We start from the raw sequence: 19508 nt of genomic DNA, 5'->3' as shown, positions 1-19508 counted from the left end.
CTGTTCAGCATCATAGTAACACACAAGCCTCCACTGATGGAAGGAATCCACCCAGAATCGAACCTGAGTCTTGCACATGAAAGGTGAGAGTTCTACCACGGAATCATCACTGTCCCCCAAATTCTGTTTACCAGCTATTTATTAGACACACATTTTGCAAATGTTTTCTCCCAGCCTGTGGCTCCTGTGCTGAACATGATCGTTATTATTGTAACTATTATTCAGGGATTATTATTATTGCTATTATTATGAGATGTGGACCCAACCTTGTAAGGGCAAGACCTCGTCATGCTTTCAAGAAGCTTCTAGTTTTGGGGTGTACAGAGTACAGGTGATTCTGAATTAAGGTGGTAAATGCATACTGAGGGCAACAGGGAGCCATGGTCGTAATCGATGGGAAAGGTCAGAATTTTTCATCTGACAAGATTCCCTGGGGCAGAGCAGATGAAGTGAGACGTAAAGAATGAAAACATGCCTACTGGACTCCCGCAGTTCAGGGGTCAGCATTTGGGCCCCGGAGTCCTCGCACGTGCGAACCTAACGCACGCAGAAACCCCCTCCTCCCCACTAGGCGGCACCGACACCGCCTGCATGCGCGGCCTCTGCACAGCCCAACCGCCGCCTAACTGCCGGCTCCGCCCCGCTGCTCGCAGAGAATAGCCGAAGCGAGGCGGGTTCCGAATGCGCGCGCCTTGCCACGTGCGCGAGAGTAGTCCGTGCTGGGGGCGGGGCTGGCGCGTGCGCACAGGGGTGCGAGTGTGAAGGCGGGAAAAGGCGGGATGGAGCGACAGGGAGTACGCAGAGCTTGTTTAGTTCGCGCGGGCGTCGGGCAGAGAACGGCCGCGACCCCGGGCTTTTCCCGCAGGCCCGAGCCCCCAGCTTGTCTCCTATCAATGGGACCGCCTTTTGTCCCGCCCAGCCCTGATCTCACTGACCGACCGCGCCCTGACTGACGGACTAAGTGACGTGCTGACAGCTTCGCTCTGACGAACAGGCTTCCGCGCATGGCGCGTGGCGGGAGCGGGATAGAGAGAGTTTCAGACACCCATGCACCGCACCCGTTTCTTTTATTATTCTTTTCTTTACCCCTCTTCTCCTTCCTTGAAGGACTTGAGACGGCACCAGTTAAGATCCCTGGCCCTCCGGCGCCCCTCGCACAGTCTCTCCCCTCAGCCCAGCCCCTCCAGGTCTCCCCGCCTCCTTCCCGGACCCTCACTGCAGGGTGCCCCCACCCCACCGCCCCAACGTGGTGGTGCCCACCCCAGCTTGGCCATCCTCTGACGAGGGTCCCCACCGTGCTGAAGTGGCACACGGAGGTGCCCGGGAGCTGAGGGGGCTGGAGGAGGCCGGCCGTGCCGTCCCTCCCTACCTCAGCCTCTCAAGCCTGGCTGTGCTCACAGGTGGACATGTCCCACGTGGAGGCCAAGGACCAGGAGCTGCAGCTGTTGGGGGATAGCAAGGAGCATCAGCAGGGCGAGGAGAACCGCGATGATGAAGCTGGTATTGGACCAGCTAGGTGAGGACCAACTGGCCCATCGGGTCCACACAAGCCCTGTGACCCTCTCCTTCACGCCTGTCTTCCACTAGACCACACGTGTCTGCTCTTCTGCATCCATTCCACATATATCAATGGGGCATCGCCCCTCTTGCCAGGGATGGCTCTAGGTTCTGGGGACACAGCAGTGAGCTGACACACTGGAGGAGGAGACAGACAGTAAAGTCATGATTATATAATAGGAGATGATAAGTGCTATGGAGAAAAATGGGGAGAGTGTGATGGGTAGCTAGTTTCAATCCAAGGATAAGGAAAGGTTCCACTGAGGAGCTGACAAAGGAACTATGTGGGTAGGGATGATGGTGCTCCAGGCAGAGGAAGAGCACCTGCAAAGGCCAAGAGGGAGAACTTTGTTGGACCAGCATAAGTAAGAGGAAGATAGTAAGAGAGGTAGTGAGACTTTGGATGTTAATGTGTGATGGAAGCTATGAAAGGGTTTAGAATAGGTGAGTGAATGATGACGCTACAGCAGGGGTCAGCAGACTACGGCTGGCAGGCCACATATAGTCCACCGCCTGTTTTCGTCAATGAGGATTTTTTTTTTTTTAATGGTGGTGAAAATATACACAAGACCTTCACCGATTTCCACACGTACGATTCAGTGGCATTGATTACATTCTTCAAGTTGCGCAACCATTTTCTCTCACTATCCTTTTCCAACTTATTCCAACACCGTTAACAAAAACTCAATGACCCCTAAACAAAAACTCTCCCTTCCCCACTCCCCCCCACCCCGACAACCACTAGTAATCTTTGTTTTCTATATATTTGATTATTATATATAAGTGAGATCATACGATTTGTCCATCTGCAACTGGCTTATTTCACTCAGCATAATGTTTTCTAGGCTCAGCTATGCTGTGGCATGCGTCAGGTCTTCATTTCTCTTTATGACTCAGTAATATTCCATTGTATGTATATGCCGCATTTTTTTTTTTATATATATTCATCTGTTGATGGACATTTCCAGTGTTTTCACGTTGTGGTTATTGTAAAAAGTGCTGCAATGAACACTGATGTACAGGTTTCTGTTTGTGTTCCTGCTTTCACTTCTGGGTGTATAGCTAGGATTGGGATCACTGGGTCCTATAGTAGTTCTGGAAGCCTATGTTCAACTTTTTGAGGAACCACCAAACTATTCTCCATAGCAGCTGTACCATTTTACATTTCCACCAGCAATGGATGAGGGTTCCAGCTTCTCCGAAATCTCGCCAACACCTGTTTTTTGGTTTGGTTTGGTTTGGTTTGGTTTGGTTTGGTTGATTGTTGCCATTCTAATGGGTGTGAGGTGGTTTCTCATGGTGGTTTTGATTTGCATCTCTAATGGCTAATGACATTGAGCATCTTTTCATGCGCTTGTTGGCTGTTGGAATATCCTCTTTGGTAAAATGTTCAAGTCCTCTACCCATTTTTTGAATGGGTTATTTGTCTTTTGTTGTTGTCATAGAAGTTTTATATATATTTTGGATATTAGACTCTTATCAGATATATGGTTCCTGAAATTTTCTTCCAATCTGTAGGCTGTCGCTTCACTTCGTTGATAAAGCCCTTTGATGAACAAAAGTATTTAATTTTCATGAGGTTCCTTTCATCTATTTTGTCTTTTGCTGCTGGTACTTTTATTGCCATGTCAGATATTAATGCATTGTTAAAAACTAGGTCCCACAGCCTTGTCCCTACATTTTCTTCTAAGAATTTCCTGGTTTTAGTTTTCACATTTAGGTCCTTTTTCCATTTTAATTTGGTTTTTGTATATGATGTGAGGCAGGGATCTTGGTTCATTCTTCTGCATGTGAAAATCCAGTTTTCCCAGCACCATTTATTTAAGAGACTCCTTCTTCCCTATTGAATAGACTTAGCACCCTCGCACTCTTGCTGAAAATCAATAGAATCATATAGATGTGTGAATTTATTTCTGGACTCTCAATTCTGTTTTGCTGGTCTATGTATATGTCTGTTATTATACCAGCACCAAACTGTTTTAATTAGTGTAGCTTTATAGTCTTTTTTTTTTTTTATAGTATGTTTTGAAATCAGGTAGTGTGAGTCTTCCTACTTTATTCTTCTTCAAGATTGCTTTGAGGTCGCATGCCCTTGCATATAAATTTGAGGATTGGCCTTTCCATTTCTGCAAAGAAGGCTGTTGAAATTTTGATGAGGATTGCATTTAATTTATATATTGCTTTGGGCAATAGAATATTTGTGCACACGTTTTTGTGTGGACATACATTTTTCATTTCCCTTGGTTGGAATTGCTGGGTCAGAGAAGCAACATGGTCAGGTTCATGTTATAAAAAGATACTGGCTGTTTTGTGGAGAATGGTTGGGAGGGGGCAGAAGTAGATGTGGGAGATCAGGTGAGAAGCTCCTGCAGAGGTGGCATCTAGCAGGGGAGACATCTAACAGGGGAGATGGAGAGAAGTGGATGGCCCTGGGGGGTCATTTAGTGAGGCATGAGGTAAGGGATGAGTCGAGGATCTCTCCTGGTCATGGTGTGTTGGATCTGCCACCTCCTGGTTTGCAAGAGCCAATTCTGCACATCTCAACTTGGTGTTTAGTGGCTTCACATTGGTAGTTTGAAACTGGCTATGGTGTGAGTCTTTGAACCATGGAAATTGGCACACACTCTAAATTAGGGCTCCCGCCTCCCACCTTCTCCCAGAGAGCCAGTTGCTAAGTGCTTACCAGCACACCATTGCTCCCAGCTTTCCTGCTTGTAATGGTTTCCAGTAGGTGCTGGTTTCTTTGGAAGTGGCAAAAGCGTTTTGTTTCACCCTTGTTGAGTTTGAGGTGACTGGGACATCCATATGAATATGTCAAAGGGATGTTGGCCTTTCTGATCTGGCACTCAGGGTGGGGGTAGGGGCTGGAGATGGCACTAGGGGAGTTGTTGTTTCAGATGGCATTGGCAGCTGTGGAGTGAATGAGCTCACCTAGGGAGAGAGTGAGAAGAAGCCAGGCTCAGGATAGGGCCCTGAGGACTCCAGAGATAAAGTCAGCTTCCTCTTAACCTCACAAAGTCCTCTGTTCTAAAGTGGGTCACAGACTGGAACAGTTTCTAGGTGTGTGCTGTCAGTTGGAGACCAGAAAAACTGAGGAAATAGTTGAAGTCATTTATTTGATAATGTCTTACTGCCTGCCGATAGCATGTCTAGACCAGGATCTATGTGAAGAAACATAGACAATTACAAATAATTTAGAGACTCAAAGGAGTTCCACAAGAGCTTTGGGCTGAAAAACAGGTGGATTAGAACCAGTGCAAGGGCCATTTAATAGATCCAGCCTCAGACACTCAGCAACACAATTAAAATGTTAACACATTTCTGGAGAGAAAAGTGGAGGGTGAGGAAGGGGTCCTCAGCTTCTATTGGAACCCTCCCCCTTCCTGGCTATACTTCAGTGAAACATCGTTTTGCCCAAGAGCCAGAGATTCTGTTGTGTTCCTCCTTGAATGCATGATTAGCTTGCCTCCCCACCTGGGACCACCGCCTGCAGTGGTCATAAGTGGCTGGCGGATTGTCTACTTGTATATCTGTTAGAGGCCACGGAGGGAGGGCGTCACAAGCGGCGGCTCTGGCTCACACGTCTGCCAGTCACAGCTTTACCTGGAGCGAACAGATGGTCTCTTTGCTGAGACCCATTTCCTCCGTGCCGTTCTGGGCCCCCTGCCAGTCTGGGTCCTGCTTGGGAACTATGTCCTAATCCTCACAGCTGAATTAGGGAATCCTTAGAAGGACAGACCATAATAGATGAGCGTAGCGATGTGTTTGGAGTGCCCACCCCACAGCCCAACCCTTGTGCAGGCCACGTACACCCAGCCTGCTGTGTTGGGCTGACTTCCACTCCCTGGCCTCTGTCCAGGGTTCTGCAACAGAAGCAGGCCCAGGAATGGGGGAAGCCAGTGGAGAGGACACTGTGCATTTTGTTTATTAAAGTTAATTGGTGAATGCAGGCCCAGGGAAGCCTGTGACTCATTAGCATCCTGATTAATATACAGCTGGTGAGTATTAAGAAAAATGAAATGGAAAGGAATACATTCCCAAAGGAGGGACTGGAAAAATGAAGCTCTCTGCAGACATCTGATACAGGTCTTTGTTCCACAAAGAAATTTGAATTCACTGAATCCAAGTGATTTTTCACCATTTTCATAGCTGCCATGAAAACCTGTTCCACTGTCATCTCTTGAGCCTTAGAAGGGAACAACTTTTAACCATCAGCAGGCCAATTAGGTTGTGAACAATTACACAAAAAGAAATGCCTGGTTATATCACTGAATTTAATTTCAGGATCCTTAAATTGTTCAGACACTCTAGGAGAAGTTGAGACCACAAGGCATACTGAGGGTACTAGGAGCCTTGAGAGAAAGAATGTTACAACCAGCTCCATCTGTAGTTCATTTATTTAGGTATTCAACAAACATTTATGAAGCCTTTAAACTAGTTGTCATTGAGTCAATTCCAACCCATAGCAACCCAAAGTGTGTCAGAGTAGAACTGTGCTCCATAAGGTTTTTCAGTGGCTGATTTTCCAAAGCACCACTGGGTGGACTTGAACTGCCAACCTTTCAGTTAGCAGGCCACACACGTTAACCATTTGCACCACCTGGGGACTCTTCTGAAGCCTTTGGAGTTCTGTAAAACAGATGAGTAGAATGCAGTCCCCACCCTTCCATGAGGTTACTGATGTTATAGGCTCTTAATTACAGCATTGGGATCAGCACTGTAAGAAAGGCTTGGCAGAGATGCAGTGGGGGTGCAGGAGCGGAAGCTCTGAATGTTGTGTGGTGAAGGAGGCAGAAAGGGAAGGTCATTCCAGGCAGAAGCTGATGTGTTTTGGTGAAGCTGCGGAAAGGTCCAAATTGCTGGCAATAGAAGAAGATAAGGCTGGAAAAGGACGGTAGAGGCCGGGGCCTGGAAGCCTTGTGTGCTGTGCTGAGGAATTCAGACTTGATCTTGTGGCTGATGGGGAGCCATCTTCAGCTGTCAAGCAGGGATGGGGAACTGGATTGCAGTTTAGAAGCTCACCAGGACCCAGGTGAGAATTTATAAGAGGGGGGTTGCACATGATGGATCTGAGTGATGTTTAAGAGGCAGAAATGAGAGGATATAGTGATAGGATGTGAAGGGACAGAGAGAGCCAGACTCTAGGCTGACTGCTAAGTTTCTGACTTTGGAATAGGTAAGGTGGCTTTTGGTGTCACTCACCAAAAAGAAGAAAGATGAAATCGAGTTGGGGGGAAAATGATTTTGGTTTGCAAATACAGAGTTTGAGATACCTTTGAGGACATCCAGGTAGAGACAGCCTGGAGGTAGGTGCATGTGTTGATTGGGAACTGAGGAGAGAGGCCTGAGCTGGAGACGATAAGGTTGGGAGTCATCAGCGTGTGGATGGTGCTGAGAGCCCTCGTTAGTCGTGCATTCACGTATTCAGCACACACTTGTTACCCCTGCTGCAAGGGGTACCCAGCCCACTGTAAGGGGTAGATACTGGGAATACCAAGATGAATGAGATGTGGCCCTGGCCCTCCAGGAGACTACTCGGGGAGGCTGAGATGTAGATAGTGACTCCGTGTGCCCTTAACCCAGCCAGGGAAGACTTTTCAGAGGAAGCAGGACTTAGGTAGGAAAAGGGAGTACTGAGAGATCCCAGGGGCTGAAACAGTGCTTTTGGAGGATGACAGGCTATGGGTTGTGGAGTGGAGTGGTGCGCAGAAGATTAACCTGTGAGGTCAGCAGAGGGAAGGGATGGCAGGCCTCGCTGCACAGCAGGGGTGTGAATGAGGGCATCCAGGAAGAGAGTGTACAGGGAACAGAGGAAAGGCCAAGGGGTGCCAATCCATCCAGGGCAGAGGGAGGCGAACCAGACGACTCAGAAGCAGTGGCAGTAAAGAAGTGATCAACGGCACCAGCTGCTGCTGAGAGGTCAAGGGAGTTACAGTCTAAAGGGTCTGCTGGTTTAACCACATGTCACTGGAAAGGAGCTGTTACACTTGAGACCTGGGACAGGAACCTGATGGCAGCAGGTTGAGAAGTGAGTGAAACATAAGGAAGTGTACTCAGAAAGTATAGGCAGCTCTTTTAGAACGCTGACCATGATGGGGAGGGAAAAGGGAGGTGGCTGGCTGAAGGAGACCTGGGATGACAGGGAGGTTGTGTGTGTGTGTGCTTTCAAGATGGAGGTGGTATATGCTAAGGGGAAAGAGCCAATTAAAAAAAGGAGAAATTAAAGATACAAAAAGAGGCAAGGGTATGAGGGATGGGACCCGGAGCTAGGCAGAGGCACAGAACGTCTCTCCCACTGAGGGTTGGAAAGAGGAAGGGTGGTTGTGGATTTATGATGGGGGGCGGGGGGAGTGCAGAAAGCAGAGGGAGTTATTGGCCTGCACTGTTCCCATACCTGCTCAGGTTAAGGGGAAGCAAGTGCGGGGGTCAGGGACAGGTGAATTATGAAGGCTTGGGTTGACTGATGGGAAGAATGAGAGAGGGAGGGTGACCAGATGGCGAATAGCCCTGAGGACCCTCCAGAAGATAGAGCCAGGAATTGGCAGCAGCCCTATATCAGGATAATAATCAGCATAAATCAAATCCCCACTTTTTAGTTTTCTGAAGTCTGACACTACTTGCAACGTGCAGCACTTCTCGCCCTGACTCAAGCCACCTGGAGCTAGGTCAGAACTCGAGATCTCACTGTCCTACCAACTGCCAGCCACAAGCTTGGGATCCCTTCTGGGCTTCCTAACTTCTGACCTGCTGGCTCCCACAACTCCTTTGGGTTGTGGAAATGACTCTTTCGAGTTGTGGGAATGATTTCCTGGAACAACTCACAGAAAGTGTTATACCTACAGATTGATTATAGCAAAAAAGGGTACCAATCATCATCAGCATAAAGAGACTCTTAGGGCAAGGTCAGGGAGGGTTCCCAATGCAAGTTTTTGTGTCCCAAAGGGGTCATGTCACCCTCTTGAGACCAGATGTTTTCAACAACCAGGAAGCCCATGGAGCTTCTGTGTCCAGAGTTTTTACTGGAAAGTTTATTATGTGATGCAAACTCCAGCCCCTCTTCCCTGAGGTCAGTCAGTACGAGATGATGCTGAGGTATTAGTGATGGATCTTTCTGACCTGCCCAGTCCCCACCCCAGAGTTACCTCATCACCTCACCTAACCTGTTAGTTAGGTGTGGTCTGGAATCCTTATTGAAGACACTTAAATTCCAAGGGTTTTTTGTTTGTTTTAGAGATTATCTCTCATGAACCCAGGACAAAGGCCAAATTACTTTATGTATATCTCACACTCTGTTTATAGGGTTGTGGTTTTTCCTGCAACACTCACAATCCTGAGTGTTGGAAAAGAGAAAGCACTTGGTTTTTTGAGCCAGACTGGGGTTATGGTGGCTGGGTGTGACAAGTCAAAGAGAAGAGGGGCATGAGGCCACCAGCAGGATACTACAGTGATGGATGGATCCCAGAGTTTAATTTGAACAGGAGGGAAAGGAGTGCTTGAGGTCTCAGGGAACTCAGAGACCAGGTTTTCCGGAACTCATTCCTGCAACTCTGTTACGATCATGAAAAGCATGGTTATTCTTTAAAAAGCTATCCATTCTATATTATCCACGTGCATCCAGATGCTACAAAAATCTGAATGTTAAAATGTAGACATGTCCCTGGTCTGAGTTAACCTCTTTCTTTGTCACTTATCCCTGGAAAAAAAAAGAGTAATTGCAGCTAAACAATATAATTAAAAAGACCCTCTGCAGGCAAGTCCATCCAACTTGTGGCGACCCCTTGTGTCACAGAGTAGGACTGCTCCCTAGGGTTTCCTTGGCTGTAATCTTTACAGAAGCAGATCACTAGGCCTTTCTTATACAGTGCTGCTGGATGGGTTCAAACTGCCAACCATTATGTTAGTAGGCGAGCGCAAACCATCTGTGCCACCTGGAACACCTAATTTTAGGCTAGAATCCTTTGTTCCACAGCAAAACGTCTTTTTGCAAGAATGCTTAGGGAGTGGTCCTTTCTAGATCATTTGTTTTTTCTAGCTGTTCATTCGGTTTGGCTTTTTAGCCAAAATTTTCACTTTTCAGGCGTATTTCATTTCACAATATTTAATTAAATTACATCATTGTAGTCTAGTCACATACACAACTCACAAGTGGTGTGGAACAAACACAGCTAAGTCTTAACAGGCGTCTGCCTTCCTAGCTGGGAGCAGAGACATGCAGGCACATTAGCCCCAGGTGGTCTCCATGCTGTGGGCATCACCCGCAGGTTCGGAAAGGAATGTAAAAAACCTTGGTAAAGCAGCAGGGTAGTGACACGATGTGGTCAGTGAGGAAAGCATCTATGCTATTCACAGCATCAACAGATGTATTTTAAAACTGTGGGGTCCCGAGGATTTTCTTGTTCTGGGACCTTAAAAGGTATATTTAATTGGTACCTCTGAGTCTGTTTTCTCAGTTATAAGACAGGATACTACCCCTGCCTCTCAGGGTGGTCGTGTGAATGAAATAACCTAGGAAAAGTGCCAGCTATCTCTGAGGAGAGGCAGATAACACAGTTCTTCTCCCACCATGTAGCTAATTCAAATCAGCCATTCAGGAGAATTTGGTGCTGATCTGAGTTTTCTGTAATTTCAGAAGTCAAGTTTCTAGCCCCTCTATTGCTACCTCCAGCGCCAACCGCCAGATGATGCTGGAAGGGAAGTCAGGATCCTATTTTTCTTCTCTGGACTCAAGCATCGAGATTTTGAAGAAAAGAGCCCAGGAGCTCATCGAAAACATCAACGAGAGCAGGCAAAAGGACCACGCACTCATGACCAACTTCAGGGACAGCCTTAAGATTAAGGTGACAGACTCCCCCAGGCCCACAGCGAAACCTCAGCTGGAGGGGGTGGGTATTCTTATGTAAAAGGGGAGGGGATAAACCATCATTTCACATCTGTTATGTTTTAGGCACGGTGCTAGGCAACTTGCATATAGTATCTCGTTTTACCCTTCCTTCAATCTTGCAAAGAGATTGGACCCATTTTGTGGATGAGAAAACTAAGGTTTGGAAATAATTTGACAGAGTGGCAGCTAGGATGAAGAACCAAGGTCCCTCTGCATCCAAAGCCAGCCCTCTTATTTCATGCAATGGCTAATGGCTATGGGGCGGGGTAGGGGGGTGCTGAGGCATAGCTTACTTTATCACACCCATATTTCCTCCAGAAGCTGAATGATCTACATGGGAGTGTCAGGGGACTCCTTAACACATAGCTGAGGCATGGGTGGGCTTGTATCCAATTCAGCCAGCTACTCAGGTCTGATGTTCATTTTTGTGCCTGATGCTTCTTCAGAATGTATAGTGGATCCTGTGTGTGGAGCGACTTGTTTACTTCACGTTTCATCTCTTGATGACAGGTCATCTCTTGATGACAGGCCGATTTTTTCCCTTGTTTTGCCCCTCCCATCCCTATCAATACACACCCTGGTACGTCATAGAAAATTAGGGAGTACAGAAAAGTGTAATGCAGTAGAAAAAGTATAAAAATGTTCCTATGGTACCACTCTCCAGGGGCTGCTTTGTTGTATATTTCCCTCTAGGCTCTGTTCTGTGTACTTGCTCCTAACATGGTTGAGCTTTTACTGTTACAATTTTGCATCCTGCTCATTAAAAAACATTGAACATACAGGCATTTTACCCCCAGTCACTGGAATTGTTTTTACCATTGTTATAAGATAAACCGCAGAAATCTAAAAGGTCCACTTAGAACAAATGTTTTATTTTGCCTTGTTTGACTTTTCAAGAATATGTCTTATCCTTGAAAAGGTTTCGGATCTGACAGAGAAGTTAGAAGAGAGGATGTATCAGATTTATAATCACCACAACGCGATTATTCAGGAAAAGCTGCAAGAGTTCACTCAGAAAATGGCAAAGATCAGCCATTTGGAAACAGAGCTCAAACAAGTCTGCCACACCGTGGAGACCGTGTACAAAGACTTGTGTGTCCAGTCTGAGGTAGGACTGAGGTTGTGGGGGGCACTGGGGCGGGGAAGACTGCCTGAGGAGGAAGGCTGTAGCAGCTAAGCTGAAAGTAAATGTGAACAGAAACCAGAAGTCAGCCCTGGCACCAACCCTAAACCCCACAGGGGCAACGAGAAGTGCAAAGGCCTGCAGTCTGTACTCCTGCCCTCTCATTTGTGGTCTTGTGCTCCCTGTAATAGGATGTATCTGCACTGACACGCCAAGGAGCTAACTATAGTGGTGGTAACCGAAAGGACAGAGTCCCTTGCACCTGCCAGGCAGAGACCATCCCTCTGCCTCTAGCCCTGCAGCCCTGACAAAGCAGTGCCTAGTCCAGGGTTATTTATTACAGGAGAGCTGTAAGGCTTGCACACGGGCCTGACTGCTCTAGGGGAAAAACCGCACCGCGTCCCAGTGACCCATAGTTCCCAGACCTGCTGGTTTCTGTTTTGTCTGAAACTACTTCTCAGGTGGTTACAAGTAAAGGTGGCCTGACAGTGGGGGATTGGACTTGCAGATGCTTTATTATTCTCTCTTACTCTTGTTCTGCTCCACACCCAGCGTAAGGCCCTACCCCTCAGAAAAGGGAGGGTCAGAGGGCACAGAGTAAACTCCTGGTGTGCGGGGGTTTGCTTTGTCAGACGTTAGGTTGCTTCAAATGTCATTTTCCTTCTCTCTCCTACTCCCCCTCAAGTGAAGCTTCTTTTCCAAGGCAAATGGGGTCACTGTCATTCAGATAAAAATGGACTGAGAATCTCTGTACAGAGAAGTCCATCTTCTTTTTAAGCAGTACATTTGAATGACTTAAAAAGGGAAATTTTGATATTTAAAGGTCAACAATCCCTCATTTCCCACCATAAAAAGTTGGTTCCTTTTGAAAGTTCAGGGCTATCCCCCACCTCTCTGACAGTACTCATAGCACAGCGTCCCCCAGGCGTCTCTCTGGAAAGGGGCTTCAGAAGTCTCCAGGCCCCTGGTGAAGTGTGTTCATTTGCCAGCTGTGAATGCCTGAATTCCTGTGATTGCCCTTCCCAGAATCAGCGCGTGAATGTCATGTGTACCTGAACATGATAAATACAGAGTCAGTTTGGAGTTTTAACAACTCACAACTTCCTTTTAAAGTCAATCTTCCAGGCTGCTAGCGTGGAAGAAGAACAGACCCACAAAGACAGTGAATGCTGAAGCCAGGAAATTCGCCTCCTACTGACAGCAACTGCGAGAAGGCTCAGAGGCCACCGTTTGGGCCCCACTGAGGAAGTTGGTTTTTCATAGTTCTGTAATGCATATTGGCAAAGCCCAGGGCTCCTTCTGCTAGATGCCAAAATCCAGTAAGTCTAGCCTTGCTGTGGGCCCAGCCGTGGCATTCCCCACACATGGCAAATTTGTCTCACCCCAGCACAGTTGATTAAATGTTACATTTTCATCCAAGCATTGTTTCCTTCCCACAGAAGCTAAAAGAACTGATTAGCTATGTGGAAACAGGTCAGAGCCTTCCTTACACACAAGAGGGATGGGAAAGCAAACACAGCAAATCAGTCGCTTGCCACAACTGATTTCCCACCTCCTGAAGCCCGTCTGCCCCAGAGTGTCCCACCTCACAGCCCCCATGTCTGTGTAACCCCTCACAGCCTTCAATGCCCCTCCAACTTGTGCTCTTATTTGCTCTTCCTCAGCTTCTGGGGGCCAAAGGCAGAGATTATCACCTCCCTTTGATAGAGTAAAATAACTCCATTTACTTCCTAAAACACACACCTGACCCTATCCTTCCCCTGTGTAAAACCACCTGAAGTCCTTTTTTGCTATTTTGCAGTCCTCAGGGTCATTCCCACACCTTTGATTCTTACTCCACTGTCCTCCCTCTTGCTGTTTCTGTAATGTCCCATCCAGCTGCCCAACAGAGGCAAGATTCTGGGCTGTGGGACCTCCCCCAGGCTTAATTCTGTAGTCTTCAGGAGATGCAGGGATGGCGCCGGCTCATGCACAGCCACAGCCATCCTCTCTGCCTGGAAGCTGTCGCCTTCTCTCCTCGGGGAGTTCCTTCCTATGTCTCCCTCAGGGCCTAACGTAGCTTCACTTTCTTCCTAAGAGGTCCAATGCCTGTCTCCTCTTAGGTCTCCCTCTATTTCTGTGTGACTCACACCTGTAATTTTTTTCTTTTTAGTTGTCTTTTTACACAACTGTCTTCCCGCAAGGCAAGGGCTCTGAACTCCAGTGTGAGTCACAACCAGGGTGAGGTCTGAATGCCAAGTTTGCAATCGATTTACCGTTTTTTCTTTTAACCTACAATGGAGTGATAATCCCTGGGTCTAGCTTCACTCTCACTTCCTTGCTGGTGGGAATGCCCAAGGAGGGCATCAAGTCTCAGAAACATCCTCATCTCGAGCATTGTGGGAAAAAGGACTGGGCTGCAGTGGGCTGTGAACACCAGGGATGGCCTGCCCTGGGCCTCCACAGGCTCGGCAAGCACTTTACTTCCACTGTCCCAGTGGGAGGCACTCCAGATGAGGACCAGAGGGGTGTGACTTGCCTAAGGTCACATTGCCAGTAGGTGACAACTGGCGATAGGACTAAGCCTGCTGCCCCCAAGCGCTCCTCGCCACCCATGTTCCCCAGACATGAGGCCCCTGCAACCCACCACCCTAGGGATCTGGTCCTACCTTCATAGGTGTTCACTGCCTCCAAGTTCATGGTGTGTCGAATCACATGGTACTCATCAGAAATCCCATTACCCCCCAGCATGTCTCGAGCCTGGCGGGCGATGTCTAGGGCTTTCCCACAGTTATTCCTCTTCAGCAGAGAGACCATCTCTGGAGTGTCCCTGGTTGTGAAACATACAGGCAACAACAAAAGACTACAGAGAGCTGACCTACCTCCAGGCAGACAGGTATCCCATGCCCTGGGCAAACCCAGCCAGGGAGGATTCCCATATCATAGAGTCACTGCAGCAGACACCGAGTTCCCAAGCTGAGTGGCCAGGAGAGCCATCCCTAGCCTGGCTCACCAAGGCCAAAAAGGAGAGAAGGGGCGGGTCTCAAGGGGCCACCAGGTGGGAAGGACCACTCTCCCCAGGGTCAGCACCCCTTATGCCCAGGAGGGGACTGAGATTCTCCTGCCACAGCTGTCTCCCCTTTCCCCCACCTCACACCCAGCCCCTATACTTGTCTTGATCCTTCAAGCGGCCAAGCTGCAGGCAGGCATGAAGACCCAGTGTGATCTCAGTGAGCATGTCTGCCAGTTTCTTCTGGATCAGTTGGTTCCTCGCTAATGGGACACCAAACTGGATCCTAAACAGGCAAGATATGGGTAAGGATGAGAGGGAGGCCCATACCCCAGTCTCCCTCCCAGTGCCCTACTCTCCAGGAAGCCTTCCCAAGCTGCCCAAGCCCCCTCGCGGTATCATTCACTCAGTTCCCAATTGTTGGCAAGGACTTTATTGGCCATTTCATAGACGACATAACAGGTCTGGTGGGCAGGGGGTAGGAAATCACTGGTGGGATAAGAAATGGCACCCAAGCACCCCACATCCCCAAGACACTTCTGGCAGCCCCCACTCACCTGTCCATGGTATACTGCCGGGCCGTGTGCAAACAGAACTCAGCAGCTCCAAGCACACCCCACGTGATGCCATACCGTGCGTTGTTTAGACAGCCAAAGGCACTCTGGAGGGTTGAGAAGGAGGCCTCAGTCCAGAACCACTTCTGAGTAACATGCAGTCAGTGTAAGCAGGAGGACTTGGGGCAGCTGTTACGGATCACACAGGGCCCTGCATACCAGGCCTTGTCAGTTCCTGCTCACTCCTGATTTACACACAGTTCTACTCAGCTTAGGATGTGGCTTTGAGATTATCACATGCGTGTCAATCAAAGGACTAGCCTTGTCCAGGCCCATCTGTGACCTGGACAGAGAGCCTGTATAAGCAAGATGGCTACCAAAATGGGGCCATTTTTCAGCATATCAGTGGTGAGCCTGAGCCTCAACAGTCACTACTGTGTGGGCTCCACAAGCACAGGGCTTACCCAAGACAGGTGCACCAGCAGCTGACCCGACACCAGTTCCCTGCTCACCCCCAGGCCAGATGCATTGGGCAGCACATTCTCCTCTGGCACCTCCACACCATCCATGATGATCATGCCGGTGGCCGAGGCCCGCAGGGAGAACTTGCCCTCAATCTTGGGGGCCGAGAGGCCCTGCATCCCTTTCTCCAGGAGGAAGCCCCGAATGCGGCTATCTTCACACCGAGCCCACACCACGAAGAGGTCGGCCACAGGCGAGTTGGTGATCCTGGGAGTGGGACAGGGCAGTGAAGGGTCTGGCTACCACTCCCCACCTGCCCACCCACCTGCCCAACCCCAGCCTTCTCACCAAGTCTTGGCCCCATTAAGGGTATAGCTCTTGCTGGATGGGTTGTGGCGGGCTCTGGCCTCCATGCTGCCAGGATCGCTCCCATGGTTGGGCTCTGTGAGCCCAAAGCAGCCCAGGAGCTCCCCCTTGGCTGCAGGGACAAGGCAGGTCACTGGGGCTGGTGGGGTAAGGAATGGCCCACATTTATCCCCTCAACTAAAATTTGTCCCAAGCCAGGCCCTGGGACCAAGGCAGATGGGGCCTTGCCCTCATGGCACCCCCATGGTGGGGGAGACAGGCCCTTCCAGGCCATAGTCACAATGCCATGATCAGGAGGGGCTCCAGGGAAGTCAGGAAGGAATTGGCTAAACTGTGTTTTCAGGGCAGTGAAAAGGAGTTAAGCAAGGAGATGGTGTGTGGAAGTGTGCCCAGCAGAGGGAACACGATGTGCAAAGGCCCAGGGGTATGTTTGGTGAATTCAAGTAACTGAACATGGCTACGGAGTAGCAGGCAACAGAATGGCCAGAGAGGAAGTGGAAAGGTTAGCAGAGGGCAGATCACTTGGGGCCTTGTGGACCCAGTAAGGAAGTTAAGACTTTAAACTTTGGACTGGGATCACAAAAAGGTTTTAAGCCTGGAAACAAATCAGGAGGGAGATGATGGTGGCAAGAAAATGGGAGATTCAGGAAACACCTAGGAAGTAAGGGCTGGTGAAAGATCGGATGTCGGGGTGAAGCCCAGGGTATGGCCGGGGGCCTGGGTGGGTATAGGTACTATCCTTAAGGTGGGGACAGAGAGCAGGCTCTGGAGATAGCCCCACCCCTGAGTTCCAAACCATGGGGACTGTCTACCTTCCACCAGGCCCCCTGGACAGCTGCTCACCCAGCCGGGGCAAGTACTTCTGCCGTTGCTCCTCACTGCCGTAGGTGTAGATAGGGTGCATGACGAGTGAGGACTGGACGCTCACTGCAGACCTGTAGCCGCTGTCCACCCGCTCCAGCTCTCGGGCCAGGAGCCCATAAGCCACAGATGAAACCCCAGCACAGCCATATCCTAGTGGGATTAGGAGAGGTAGGACAAAGAAAGCCCTGCCCACCTAGGAGCAGTGACTCCTGGGGCCCAAGAGACTAAGCTAGATAGTGGCACCCAAAGAGGGGGCCCTAAGTTGGTCCTACTTGAGAGCTCATTCATTTCATCTGCACAGCCACTTTTAGTGGGAAGGTTAATAGCCTTACTTCTCAGACTGGGAAACCGTAGCTCAGAGGCGGGTGGGCCGGACTTTTCAGGACATAGTGGGGGTTGCAGAGTGTGGAGAGAAGCTTGACTCTACCTTTGATGGTGGGCCCCAGCACGCCCAGTTCCCCCATCTCTGAGATGATCTCCCGATGAAAAACTGTCAAGGGACAGATGCCTGAGTTCAGGCCCAGCTCTAGTGCACCGGAGCTCCCAGCCCCAGGGCAGAGGGGCCCAGAAGCCTGGCTAGAGCTGGCAGAGTTGGTGTGCATGGTGAGGGGTGTTCCACCCCAGCAAGAAGGGGAGCCCCAGGGTGCACACCCGCCTGCCCATCCAGGCACCTTCTTTGCGATTGGCCAGCAGGATAAGGGGCATCAGGCGCTCCTGGCAGTAGGTCCGGAAGGTGTCCCTGATGAGGATTTCATCTGCTGTCAGCTGCTCCTCTAGAACAAGCGGGTCCCGCCAGTCAAACTCTGGACGCGAGGCTAGAAAGTGGGGATGTGGGCTCAGTCTTGCTCCGGTTCCGCAGGGACAGGAAACTCACTACCTCAGTGCTACTGACTCTGGGCACGGCCCTGCCTTCCCGCGCGTGCAGCGCTCGGATTCTAGGACAGGGCCCACCCGGAGCAGGCTGGCAGACAGGTGGACAGGGCTGCAGACGCACGGCGTTATGAGGAGTTTATCTTACATTTGGCCGGTCGGTTCTGCGTCTTCCCGTCCTTTTCTGCAAACACAGAACAGGACAGTCCCCCGAGGAAAGTCCTGAGCCACCAATTCCTCCCTCCCTACATCACCCCCGGGCTGCACGGACCTGTAGGCGCCGCCGCCGAGCCCCACAAGCGCAGAACTCGCAGGCCGGGACGGCGGCTCAGCAGCCGCGCGGAGGCGCCTCTCAAGGCCATGCGGGCAGCGGAACAAGCACAGCCCACCTGGAGAAGATGGGGTCGTCAAAGCGGAGCGGCTCCCCGTCCCACCTCTTCCCCAGCCCCCCGGCCCCTGGCGCCCACTCCCTACCCGGAGTCCGGGGGCTCACTGCTAAGGCCTCAGTACAAAGAAGCCCTTTGACCTCAGGCAGCAATGGGAGGGGCGGAGACTTCTCATTGGTTTTCCGTAGGAACCGGCACCTCCACGGTTCTGCCTTTTAAAGCGGCCATGGCAACCCCGTCCCTGCAGGCCGGCGTCCTCAGGCAAAAGAATGCTGACTTCTTTAAGAGGCAAAACAAAAAAGGGGCGGAAGATCAGTATGCCTACCTGATTGGCCAGACAAGTTCCTGCTCTGACTGGCCCTTCGAGGGGGCTTGCCTGATTCCTGGTTGGCCGGTTGCAGGGAGGGGGCCCGTACTGGGCGCGGGGCGGGGCTCCCGGTGTTAAGTTAGAATGTTGAGGCTCTAGGCAAATGAGTCTCGGTGAGTCTCGGAAACTAGGAGGACAGGCCTCAGGGTCTCCGCTACGGGGTGCTGGGGGTGAGGTGCAATGGATGGGCAATCCCAATTTAGCCCCCACCTGACAGTCTGTCCCAGGAAGCACGTGTAGCTGCGTGAGTGATTGCGTGTGACACTGTGTCTGTGTGTGTGATTGTGCCTGAGTGTGTATCTGTATTGGGTAGGATTGACTGTGTGTCTGTGACGTGTGACGCTATGGGGCTATGACGGTGTATCTGTGTGACAGTGTAGGTTGGATTTTGCCTGAGAGATTATGTGTCTCTGTAGGATTATGTTTCTCTAGGGGGTTATGTGACTGTCTTCATGTCGCATGTCTGTTTTGGGGATTGACTGTGTGTTATATGAGTCTAAGTATGTGTGTCTGTGTGACAGAGTGTAATTGTCATAGTAATTGTGAGTTTGTGTGATCCTGTTAATAGTTGTGAGTTTTTATGGATATGCCCAACATTCATCTGTCACTTTGTCATACTGGGGTGGCTTGCATGTTGCTGTGATGCTGGAAGCTATGCCACCAGTATCTCAAATACCAGCAGGGTCACCCATGATGGACCTGTTTCAATGGAGTCCAGACTAAGGCACACTAGGAAGAAGGACCTGGCAGTCTACTTCCAAAAAAATTGGCCAGTGAAAACCTTATGAATAGCAGTGGACCATTGTCTCATATAGCACCAGAAGATGAGCCCCTCAGGTTGGAAAGCACTCAAAATATGACTGGGGAAGAGCTGTCTCCTCAAAGTAGAGTCAACTTTAATGATATGGATGGAGTCAAGCTTTCAGGATCTTCATTTCCTGATGTGGCATAACTCAAAATTAGAATAAACAGCTGCAAACATCCATTAATAATCAGAACATGGACTGTACGAAGTATGAATCTAGGAAAATTGGAAGTTGTCAAAAATGAAATGGAACACATAAGCATCGATATCCTAGACATTAGTGA

General features: G+C 49.7%; 2 protein-coding genes across 3 annotated transcripts; one reads left to right on the top strand and one right to left on the bottom strand.

Moving 5' to 3' along the window:
* The first annotated feature begins 779 nt into the window (after window positions 1-779).
* SYCE2 (synaptonemal complex central element protein 2) lies at window positions 780-12118 on the top strand. The gene is given in 6 exon segments (XM_049875453.1): window positions 780-794; window positions 1401-1516; window positions 10223-10394; window positions 11358-11557; window positions 11917-12032; window positions 12114-12118. Coding segments are annotated over 6 exon segments (624 nt in total).
* Window positions 11290-18234, bottom strand: GCDH (glutaryl-CoA dehydrogenase). Of its 2 annotated transcripts, XM_049877058.1 has the most exons (12): window positions 18141-18234; window positions 17938-18055; window positions 17815-17850; window positions 17468-17611; window positions 17224-17286; window positions 16776-16946; window positions 15915-16044; window positions 15617-15833; window positions 15108-15211; window positions 14711-14836; window positions 14210-14370; window positions 11290-12613 (listed from the first exon to the last, which is right to left on the bottom strand). In XM_049877058.1, the coding sequence occupies exons 2-12, from the start codon at window positions 18026-18028 to the stop codon at window positions 12540-12542; spliced, it is 1317 nt and encodes a 438-aa protein (XP_049733015.1). In that variant the 5' UTR covers window positions 18029-18055; window positions 18141-18234; the 3' UTR covers window positions 11290-12539. The 2 variants fall into 2 exon arrangements, with proteins under 2 accessions (XP_049733015.1, XP_049733016.1); XM_049877059.1 differs by lacking the exon at window positions 17815-17850.
* Window positions 18235-19508: the final 1274 nt, after the last annotated feature.

This window comes from Elephas maximus, chromosome 3, assembly GCF_024166365.1.
Source record: "Elephas maximus indicus isolate mEleMax1 chromosome 3, mEleMax1 primary haplotype, whole genome shotgun sequence".
Classification (NCBI taxonomy): Eukaryota; Metazoa; Chordata; class Mammalia; order Proboscidea; family Elephantidae; genus Elephas; species Elephas maximus.
Note: the sequence above shows the minus strand (reverse complement) of the source record. Positions and strands in the feature narration are given on the sequence as shown.